Below are 12,278 nucleotides of genomic sequence, written 5' to 3'. Positions count from 1 at the left end.
CCATTATTTTTCTGTAGTGTGAATTTTCTTATAACTTCTAAGATTTAATATGCTTAAATGCTTTTCCACATTCATTATGTTTATAGAGTGTCTCTTTAGTGTATATTTTCTGTGAATTTCTAATGAAGACTTCCCATATTCATAAAATATAAAATTTTATATATTATATTTATAATATAATATATAAAATTCATCTTGTGGAGCTGACATCTGGATGAATGACTTAGTGTTCTCTATACTAACTGAGTTTCTCTCTGATGTATTTTTTGATGTACAGTAAGGCTTGAACTACTCCTGAAGGCTTTTCCACATTCATTACATTTATAGGGTTTTTCTCCAGTATGCATTCTCAGGTGTACAGTAAAGTCGGAGTTTGTTCTGAAGGCTTTTCCACATTCTTCACATTTATATGGCCTCTCTCCGGTATGAATTCTCTGATGTAGAGTTAGCTGTGATAGGGTAATACAACCTTTTCCACATTCCTTACAGGTGTAGGGTTTTTCTCCAGTATGTGTTCTCCAATGCACTGTAAGGTATGAACCTCTCCTGAAGGCTTTTCCACAGACATCACACTTATAGGGCTTCTCTCCACTATGGATTTTCTGATGTTCTGTGACATGTACCATCTGGCTAAATGCTTTCCCACAGTCATTACATTTAAATGGTTTCTCTCCAGTATGTGTTCTCTGATGGGTATTAAAGCTTGAGTTACTTGTGAAAACCTTTCCACATTCATTACATTTATAGGGTTTCTCTCCAGTATGCCTTCGTTGATGCACAGTAAGCTGTGATGTATTAGTGAAGGCTTTCTCACATTCATTACATTTATAGGGTTTTTCTCCAGTATGTGTCCTTTGATGTACAATAAGGTATGACTTAGTCCTGAAGGATTTTTCACAATCATAACATTTATAGGGTTTCACTCCAGTATGAATTTTCTGATGCTCCTTGAGATTAACCATTTTGGTGAATGCCCTCTCACAGTCGGTACATTTATATGGTTTCTCTCCAGTATGAATCCTCTGATGTACAGTTAAGTGTGATTTTATTCTGAATGATTCCCCACATTCATTACATAGATAAGGTTTCTCTTCAGTATGAATACGCTGATGTATAATCAGAGAAGAAGAACGCATGAAGGCCTTTCCACATTCGTTACATTTATAAGGTTTCTCTCCTGTATGCATTCTGTGGTGGACAGTAAGGCATGAATAATTAATGAATGCTTTCCCACATTCATTACATTTATAGGGTTTTTCTCCTGTATGAATTCTCTGATGTTCTGTGAAATTTGCTATGCGGTTGAAAGCTTTCCCACAGTCATTACATTCATAGGGTTTTTCCCCAGTGTGAGTTCTTATATGTACAATAAGGCTTGAATTACTTCTATAGGCTTTTCCACATTCATTACATCTAAAGGGCTTCTCTCCAGTATGAATTCTCTGATGAACATTAAAAATTGTGGTATTCTTAAAAGATTTCCCACACTCATTGCATTTATATGGTTTCTCTTCAGTATGGGTCTTCTCATGTACACTAAGATATGACTTATTCCTAAACGCTTTCCCACAATCATTACATTTGTAGGGTTTCTCACCATTGTGAGTTTCCTGATGTCTTGCAAGTTTTGATTTGTCACTAAAAGCTTTCCCACATTCACTGCATTTATAGGGTTTCTCTCCAGTTTGAATTCTCTGGTGCTGATTAAGACGGGCACACTGGCTAAAGGATTTTCCACAGACATTGCATTGATAAGGTTTCTCTTTAGTATGGATTCTCTGATGTACCATAAGTGATGAAGAAGCAATGAAGGCCTTTCCACATTCATTACATTTATAAGGTTTTTCTCCAGTGTGAATTTTTTTATGCTGACTGAGATATGAAGGCTGGCTGAATGTTTTCCCACATTCATTACACTCATAAGGTTTTTCTTTAGTGTGAGTTCTTTGATGTTGAATGAGTAATGACCTATAACGAAAGGCCTTTCCACATGTACTACATTTATAGGGTTTTCCTTTATTATTAGATTTTTTCCCCAAAGTAAGTTCTGAAGTTTGCCTTATGGCTTTGCTACCTTCCGTAACCTTGCAAATTATCTTCCCCAAATGGGTATTTGTAATCAAATCTAAATTCTCTGTGAAATTTTCCTCATGTGTTTGGCATTTGTTGTGGGACTCTTCTGTGATAACTTCTGGTTCTGGAATAAGAACAGATCCAAATCTAAAATCTCTTTGACTAGTGGGAGTTTTCTTGTATGTTACTATTCTTTGACTCAAATGACTCTTCTGACTATTTTGCAATCTTAATATCCTGTCATTGCATTTCCATAATCCTCCCATTCTGGAATCCCACAGACCACTCTCTGTGAGTTTTCCTACTAAGGCCTCTTGTGATAAATCTTCAGGAATATCATCTGTTAGTGTAGCATTCTTGGTTGCAGGTTTGGTTTCCAAGTCTAGGAGATAAAAAGAGAAAAATCAAATAACTCCTTTCCTAAGCTGAGGAAATTTCACTAAACAGGATAATAAAAATGAAAAATAGGATGATAATATATAGTTCCAATTAATTTTTTTCCAGTAAGAAGAAGGTAGGATTAAAGGAGGCTAGTTGAGCAAGAACCAAAGTAGAAAATTCAATTAGACTTTCTCCTACTAAAAACATTCATTCATGGTAACCATCCTAGAATCTAAGTTTCTCAAATATTTCTTCCTCTTCTCATTTCCTTTAGAGTCAACTTCTTTAGAGAGTATTCTTCGTAAATTGTCACATTTCCTTGCTGCCCATTTACTCCACAAACCAGACATGTGTCCCGAATCATACTTTCTTTCTATTTGTTCTCATTATTGATTGACTAGCATTATTGTGAGGGCTTTCTCAAATTTCCCTGGAAGAACAGTTTATTCAAATCTTTGTACATACCTTTTAATAAAACTTTTGTGGAAGAAAGCACTTTGATTTTCAAAAAGTGAGTTGAACAGCAAACTAGTCAAAAATTAATATTTATGCTTACTGATATTTTAAATAGTAACAATTACTTAATCAAGGGTAGCTTTTGCAAATTTTTTATGGACCCTAAGAACATTTCTGACAGTTTGTCAAAAATTCATTAAAAAAATTCTACTGTGGGTTATTGGTCCTACAACTTGTTTGTATGTGCAATATATAAAAAATATATATATATACACACACATACATATATACACATATACATATAGATGGAGAGAGAGAAAGAGAAAGAGAGAGAGAGATAGGGTCTCAGTATGTTGCCTGGGCTAGAGTGCAGTGGATTGGAGTCGTCCTAGCTCACAGCAACCTCAAACTCCTGGGCTCAAGTGATCCTTCTGCTTCAGCCTCCTGAGTAGCTGGGACTACAGGCATGCACCACCACACTTGTCTAATTTTTCTATTTTTTTGTAGAGATGGGGTCTTGCTCTGTTGCCCAGGTTGTTCTTGAACTCCTGGCCTCAAATGATGCTCCCACCTTGGCCTCCCAAGGTGTTAGGATTATAGGTATTAGCCATCACACCAAGCCTTGCAATTTAATATTTTATATGGCACTTTCATACTTTTTAAAAATTTTAATTCATTTGAAGGTAATCATATCTAAATGTTTAAAAACAAATTCAATAAAAAGCTTTTCTGGAAGTGGAATGGTTTTATAACTTTAAAACTCACTCTTTAAGTAATAAGTTTTGTTTAAGTTATTTTGCCTTTATGAAATTTAAATTAATTTTCTGTCATGCTGTTGCTTTTATTTTTTATCATTTTTTCTTTTACCTTTAAATATTTTTAATTAGTTTGAATATATTTTTTTGTTGTCCTAGGACATTATTTTGCCAATATCTGATGAAATTTTTTTTCTGTCAGAATAAAAGCTATAGAAAACACATCTATAATACTAACTTGGGATTCAGGAGCTAATAATAAAAGGTCAAAAGAATATAAATTTTTAAAGCAGGCAAAGTTGCTATAAAATTCACTAAAAATATAAAAGCTTAGGGGGCAAAAAGGTTATTATATTAGCAACTAGAAATTTTCTTCAAAAAATTTACTTGCAGAAACTACATTAATATATATGAGCTAAATCCTCATCTTTCTTGAGTGAAAGCAAAATGTCACTCCCAAACAATAAGAATAAAAAACAAATAAAAACTTTTACATCTGAGAGAGCTGTACTTTGGTGATGTCACACTGGGTAATTTAGACCAACATTATTGCTGGTAACAATTAGGAAATCTGGATAAAAAAGAGAAACAAAGTCTGTTTGAAAGCATCTGAAAACTAGAACGACTTAAAGAATTACAATGAGAAGAATGAAACCCAGAAAGAGAGATCCTACCATCTGGTTTTGTATAGCAAGTGAGACAAGAATAATTTTAAATTTTTAAGTGGTTGAAAAATGTATCAAAAGAATGATATAATGTGACATATTAAAATTGTATGAAATTCAAATTTCAGTGTCCATAAATGTTTAGTGGAACACAACCATACTCATTGGTTAACATATTGTCTATGGATGTTTTTGTGCTACAGTGGGAGAATGGAGAGTTCCAACAGAGAGAGACCTGTGACCCCACAAAGCCTAACATATTTGCTGCCTTGCCTTTCACATTAAAAGTTTGCTAGCTCCTAAATTAGACAGATGGTTCACTTCTCAACAGATTCTATGTAAGTCATAAAACAATGAAATGATATCTCCAAAACTTTATTAAATCCTTTATTAAAAGGATTTGTTCTGTAAACCTTAGATTCAGTCAAAAGGCCACACTCAAGGATCCAAAAAGCCACATGTGGCCTTGGGGCTGAAGGTTCCCCACCCCAAAGTCTTACCCAAAATATTCTCCAAAAATGAAGGTCAAAATAAAGATGTCTTAGGCAAAAAAGAGAGAAAAGAATATGGCACAAACATATCTGAATAAAAGGACATATTAAAGGGTGTTCTTTAGGCAGAAGAAAAATATCTTAGATATAAGCTTAGCAATGAAAAAAAATGAAGAGAAAAGAAAGGTAAAAATATGGGTGAGCTTAACGCACTGACTGCCACACTAGGAAAAAAAAATTTTCCCTGGGGCCACAGTGTTTTATTAGAACAAAACAATCTTTTCTAATTTGTTATTTTTTATTGTTTTCTGTGAGTGAGTTATATGCGACACAATTCACATTTTTAGAATTAAATTGTCAATATTAATTATAATGATAAGAACATCAACAAGTAAGATTTTCATGAACCAACTGCAGGGTTTTGCTTCATGTGGCCCCAGGCTCAAAACTAGCCTGAGTTAAATACAACTCACATGGGAGTCAATGTGTTAAATGAATATGTGATCTGACATATATAGAATTAAAATACATAACTTCAAAAACGTAAGTGAGGTTAAATGGAATAAGCTGTCTTACACTCCTTATATTGCTTGTGAAGAAGGAAAAACCTGTATTAGATATTGAATCAAGGATGCATGCTTTAATCTCAGTATTAACCACTGAACAAATAATTTAAAATGTTGTAATTACCAAATTATTAGAGGGGGAAAATAGAACAATAAAAGGTGATAAATCCAAAGGGAGGCATGAATGGGGAGAAAAAGAATAAAGAACCGGCAAAACACTTTCAGAGCTAAATGGCAGAGCTACAGATTATGTAAGTGTATTTTGCACAAATGGACTGAACACTCCAAAAGACACAAACTGTCAGATTGGTTAAAAGAGTTAACAGCATGCTACTTATAAAAGAAACACATAAAATATAAAGATATATAGAAGGTGAAAGTGAACAGGTGAAAGAAGATATATAAATAGTAATCAAAGGAAGGATGCTACAGTAATATTAATATCAGGCAAAATAGACTTCAATGCAAAAACCACTACAGATAGGACACTTCATAATGACAAAAGGTCCAATTTACCAGAAAGATATAACAATTCTAATTTTGCATTTACCTAACAACATAGTTTCAAAATACATAAAGAAAAAAATTAAGTGAACTAAAATAAGAAACAAATTTACAGTCTCACTAGCAGACTTAAAAAAATCTTTCTCAACTGATAGAATAAGCTTTAAGTACACAGCCTTTAGCAACAAAATTAACATACTAACCTCTTGACATATCTAGAACACTGTACTCAATACCTAGACTGTACATTTTTTTTCAAGTGTACTCAAAATGTTTGCAGAAATTTATCATATGGTAAATAAAGTTTTAAGAAACCTGCAAAGGCTGAAAAAACACAAAGCACGTTTTCTGACCACAGTAGAATTAAACACTACATTACCAGAAAATTCCCAAGTGGCACAAAAGTAAGAAAAACACTTCTAAATAATCTAAGGGTCAAAATAACACAATAGAAATTATTAAATATCTTAAACTAAAAAATTATGAAGATGACACATAAAAAAGTGTGATATAGTCCTGACAGCTCTAAATAACCAGAAAAGAAGAATGGCCAAGAATCAGTGGTGTAAGTATCCAATTCAAGAAGTTAGAAAAGATCCACAAATTAAACCCTATGAAGGTGAAAAAATGAAATAATAAAGAGCGGAAAGTAATAAAATAGAGATCAAATATATAAGAAAAACAATTTAAAATGGTTCTTTAAAAGCCAAATGATATTGATAAAGCCTAGCAAGACTGATTGAGACAAAAAAGAAAGGACACAAATCAGTACCAGGAATGAAAAGTGGCACATCACTTTAGATCCATATAAACATTTACAAGATAAACAGGGGACAGTATGCCAATAAAATTGAAATGTAGATTAAATTGAGCAATTCCTAAATAAACATAATTTGTTAAGCTGAAAATTATGACTAGTCCTGTAAGTACTAAATATACAGAAGTTGCAATTAAACACTTTTCGCAATAAAAGCTTGGGGCCCAGAGGGCTTTCCAGTGGATTCCATGTCCCATAAGAAATATTACTTTCCCTCTCTCACAACTCTTTCTTTCCTCACTATATGCTGATGACCTTGCCTTGCATTTTAGAAAATATGGCAACCATCATAATAGATGCCTCAATTTTCCCACCACCAGTGGACCTACATATGCACCCATCTTCTCCATCTTTCCCAGTGTTACAACACAGGAGGTGACCTCTCTGCAAATTAAAGGTAAATTCTTCCTTTCCATTCTAGATTTTATCTCCTTTAACCTCCTCAAACACTTTAGTCCTTCAGTGATATTCTTCGTCTGGCAACATCAATTTCTCCCTCTCCACTCAGATAATCCTATCAGCACTCACATATGGTATAGAAACTTCCATCTCAAAAATAAAATGAGCATTTTTGGTTCTCCTGGAGAGAGTTGGAACCCATTATATTAAGTGAAGTATTCAAAGAATGGAAAAACAAGCATCACATGTACTCACCAGAAAATTGGCTTCCCTGATCATCACCTAAATGCACATCGGGGAATGATATCAACTGGATATCAGACTGAGGCGGGGGGTCGGGGACGGGGATGGGTGTATGCCTACATGATGAGTGCGTTGCGCACCGTCTGGGGAATGGTCATGCTTGAAGGTGCTGACTCGGGGAGGTGGGAGGTGGGGGGTGGGGGGAAGGGATGGAGGTACCACTACATGGTGAGTGCCAGGCGCACTGTCTGGGGAATGGACATGCTTGAGGCTCTGCCTCAGGGGGATGGGCGGGACATGGGCAATGTCTATAACCTGAGCTTTTGTACCCCCATGATGAGCTGAAATAGAAATAAAATAAAAGAAATAAAAAAAAATATTTAAAAGTTATAAAAGGCCGGGCGCGGTGGCTCATGCCTGTAATCCTAGCCCTCTGGGCGACCGAGGCAGGTGGATCGCTCGAGGTCAAGAGTTCGAGACCAGCCTGATGAGACCCTGTCTCTACTAAAAATAGAAATAAATTATCTGGACAACTAAAATATATATATATATATAGAAAAAATTAGCCAGACATGGTGGTGCATGCCTGTAGTCCCAGCTACTTGGGAGGCTGAGGCAGTAGGATCACTTAAGCCCAGGAGTTTGAGGTTGCTGTGAGCGAGGCTGACGCCACGGCACTCACTCTAGCCCGGGCAACAAAGTGAGACTCTGTCTCAAGAAAAAAAAAAAAAAAGTTATAAAAAAAATTTTTTTTTAAAGACACAGGGTCTTGTTCTATTGCCTAGGCTCGGGTGCAGTAGTGTGATCATGATCACAGCTCACTGCAGCCTTGACCTCCTGGGCTCAAGAGATCCTCCCCACCACCTCCCGCAGGCCCAGTCTCAGCCTCCCAAGTAGCTGAGACTGCAGGCGTATGCCCCCATGCCTGCTGAGTGTCTTTCTTGACTCCATTCTTTCCTCTAGCTGCTGCCCCATTTCTCTTTTCCTCTTCACAGGGAGAAAAATCCCTTCTCTAAAGAGTTGTTTAAAACTATCTCCAGTGTCTACCTTTCACTCACTCTTTTAAGTATATATATAATAATATTTGATATATAAAAAGAATACACATAATACGTGTGAGTTGTGGATGGCATCATAATAAAATGAATACTCAAATGAACTAGATTCTATTTCTTTCTTTCCATCTCCACTACCATCACCCTAATCAAAGTTCCTGTCATCTCTTGCCTAGACTATTGTAACAACATCAACTTAACTGCCTGCTTAAGTTCAATCTCTATAAACAGGGTTATTTCCTAAAAATCCTTACTTAAATCTTTCCATGTGTTTGCCCTCACTCACATCATCCACAAAGCCCTGCATAGCAGGCTCCTAACTCTTCGATCCTACTGTGTACTGGTTTCCCCTCACTTCTGTCACAGCAGCTTCCTTTGATTTCAGGAACACATGACATACTTTTCTGTATCAGGCTCCTTGCATTGTGTGCCCTTTGCCTGGAATGCTTCTTCTCTCCTCCGTCCTCTGCTGGCTTCTTCTGACCCTTCAGGCCTCAGCTTAAATGTCACTCCTCAGAAGCTCCCCTGACCACCCTGTCTGAGGGAGGCACCCTCATATCACCCAAATTACTCTTTCCTGTCCCCCAGTTTATCTCATAGCTGAAAGGCATTGCAGTCACCATTTAGTTTGTTTTTACTTATTTACTTGCTAATTGTCTATTGCTCAAAATTTAATCTTCATGAGGGCAGGCACCTGGTCCATTTTATTCACTGCCTAAGCCCTAGTACCTAACCCGGTTTACAGCATATAGGTATATGCTAAATACTGATTAAATAAATGAATATTGTATTTTGATTCTCAACTCATTCCTTGCTTGCATTCCCAGTTAGATGAGAATCTGGAGGAGGGGAAGGGGGTTCCCCCAAGGTTTTAGCAGGCTTATAGGTGAAGAAAGTTGAATAATGAGTAAATAGGTTTATCTTAAAAAAATCATTGGGGACCCTTAAGAGAGCATTTTCAAGAAAATGAAGGAAGAAATGTCAAATAATGGTGAAACAAATGAGAAAAACATAAAGTTAACTAGATAAGATAGACCTGAAAGGGATATTTTATGCATGTTTGAATAAAGAAGAAATGAAGGAATAATTATGAAAATCATGTCCCCAAGAAAGCAGAAAAGGATGGATAGGGAACCAAAAGTGGAAGACAGAGAGAGGGGGAGAGACAAGGGAGTGACAGGGATGGCTGAGAGACAGGGGGAGCTTTTCCTCTGAGACAGCTTTGAGCAAAGGTACCCCCCAAAATACTTCAGATGTTTCGCTGAACATCCCCCCATGACCTGTTACTTGAAATAAATCCCATCTTCCAGGTTCTGATTAACTCACTTGGATAGGAGGTTCTTGAAATTTCTCTCACCATGGCCCATGGTCCTTTACCATTCTCCAAACGGGATATCATATCTGGTTTGGAAACTGCAAGTCCTGTTCAGAGAAAAATAAATAGGATTTGATTGGAGCTGTGCAGAATAACTATTGCCCAATTCAGTCTCAGTTCTTAATTTTCTGTGTAGAATGGCCACTACAGAAAATTTTAGAGCTGCACTGTCCAATACAGTTACCAAAAGCCATATGTAGCTATTGAAATTTGAATTTAAATTAATTAAATTTTAGGCCAGGTGTGGGGCTCACACCTAAAATCCTAGCACTTTGGGAGGCCAAGGTAGGAGGATTACATGAGGCCAGGAGTTCCAGACCAGCTGGAATAAGAGCCAGACCCCGACTCTATAAAAAAATGGAAAAATAAGGGGGTGGGGTGGTATGTGCCTGTAGTCCCAGCTACTCAGGAGGCTGAGGCAGACAGATTGCTTGAGCCCAGATTTTTGAGGTTGCAGTGAACTATGATGATGCCACTACAGTCTAGCCCAGACAAGAGAGCAAGATCCTGTCTCAAAACAAAAAGTAAAATTTAAAATTCAGTTCTTCAGATGGACTACCCAAATTTCAAGTACTCAAAAACCACAAGTGGCTAGTACCTGCTGTATTGGACAGCATATCTATAGAACATTTCTATCATAGCAGAAAATTCAATTGTGCAGTGATGTCAGATGGTTACAAAGGTATCTCAAAGGAGCTCAACACTATGACCCTGGTTTGGTGGGAAAACAGATCATGGGAATAATATGAGTTTAGGAAGAAAATGAATTTGTTCCTTTCTTTTTAGAGGTACTGATAACTCCCATTTATGGAAGTGGCTAGAAAAAAGTTTGGTTCAAAATCTGTGGGATTGTCAACGACCTCCAAGATGCCAATGAAATGTGTACTTCTTATCCTACAATGGGCAGACCATTTGGTTAAGAGTGAGGAATAGCATAACTCCCAACAATGTGCCCCCAAAATTAAGAGATTTCGATGCCTGAACTCTAAACCAAAATTCAGTTAAGTCCTTCAGAAGCTATATCCTGGGCAAATCTGGTCAAAGGGGCAGGTACATCAGCACAGAAGAGGCCTTATCCTTACCCAGGGAGACCAGATTCCTGTAATTCTCTAGCATCACATCCTTGTACAGGTTCCTCTGTGTAGGGTCCAACAACCTCCATTCCTCCGGTGTGAAGTCTACAGCCACATCCTTAAATGTCACTGATTCCTGAAATAATTACACTGTGATCACCCGGAGACTATACAATTACACTTGTTAGGCAGAATAATACATAGAAAATTGGGGAAGAACTCCAGAAATCAGAATCACTAAATGATTATGTTGGTCAACCAGTTCATCCCTTATAGGATATATGAATCTCTCCAGTGACAAAAACTTAAAACCATAAAAGGAAGCTTATTCCATCTTTGGAGTATCACCTGATAGCAAGATTTTTTTTTTTCCAGACTAAATCTGGCTTTCTATAAATTCTAAATATTAGCCCTACCATATTATCTGGAGTCAAACAGCACGGTTTCCTCTCTCCCAAGAAAGTGTTTAAAATACTTGATAACAGCTAGTAGTTTCCACTCAAATCATCTTTCTTTCACAAAACCCTGGCTTATCTAAAATATCAATTTTCTTTCAGTTATAATCTATAAAATATGGTTTATTAAAAGATGTATTTTATCATTCAGATTATGGACATAGAATACTATACACACACATTCTTGTATAAAAATAGAAGAATGAGTTATAATTTTTTTAATGGTTTCTTATCAGGAGAAGGAGGAAATAGAACAGAGGGGAGGCCTGGAATAGAAGCTAGACTCCTTTGAGTATTTGTTTTATAGGTGTGAATTCTGAACCATGTAAATTCTCCATATTATAAAATAAAAATTAAAAATTTAAAAAAGCAGTCCCTAAAAATTAAAAGTAAAATAAAACTAGTTAAAAATAAAGTAATACCCATTCATCAGAGAAGAACTATTTTGAGTGACTTTAAAACACTGTATATCACTTGTGAGATATACCCTGAAGAGAAAAAAAAACTGTAAAACAAAAACAAAACTAAAATGTTTTCAGTAAATAATCGTGATTGTAGTGAGGGAAATGCTATTCTGTAACTGTTGTGCACGTTACTGTTGCATAAAGCAAATTAGCATATTGATGTCACTGAGAACTAATAAATTTGGCAGGGGGAAAGAAGATATAAATGTATATTGATGAGACTAGATTAAAATCTCCATAGTTCCAAATATGAATTAGAAATATCAGTATAGGTTCATGAAGTATTTTATGTTTAAGGAAAAAAATGAAACATATTTCCTAGCTTTGTGTACTGAAAAGGCCTTGAAACAATAATAAGGAAGCATCACACAAGCCAGACGGTGGCCTCTAAATATCACTTCCCACTAAAAGGAACCAGGGCCTGGAACATTCTGACACATTAAAAATCAAGGAAGCTATCAAAGACTACCAGTATCATATCTAAGACACAGGAAACAATCTGAAGA

General features: G+C 36.1%; 1 protein-coding gene across 2 annotated transcripts in view; it reads right to left on the bottom strand.

Annotated features, from left to right (window-relative positions):
* Window positions 1-203: 203 nt before the first annotated feature.
* Window positions 204-12,278, bottom strand: part of ZNF624 (zinc finger protein 624) — a 29,175-nt gene continuing 17,100 nt past the window's right edge. For both annotated transcript variants that reach the window (XM_045525255.1, XM_045525254.1), the window contains 3 exons: window positions 10,863-10,989; window positions 9,732-9,827; window positions 204-2,455 (listed from right to left, as the gene is read on the bottom strand). In XM_045525255.1, the coding sequence (XP_045381211.1) occupies window positions 234-2,455; window positions 9,732-9,827; window positions 10,863-10,989 (2,445 nt within the window). In that variant the 3' untranslated portion in view covers window positions 204-233. The remainder of the gene's footprint in view (window positions 2,456-9,731; window positions 9,828-10,862; window positions 10,990-12,278) is intronic.

This window comes from Lemur catta, chromosome 15 (genome assembly GCF_020740605.2).
Source record: "Lemur catta isolate mLemCat1 chromosome 15, mLemCat1.pri, whole genome shotgun sequence".
In the NCBI taxonomy this organism is placed as follows: Eukaryota; Metazoa; Chordata; class Mammalia; order Primates; family Lemuridae; genus Lemur; species Lemur catta.
This window is presented reverse-complemented; position numbering and strand designations above follow the sequence as displayed.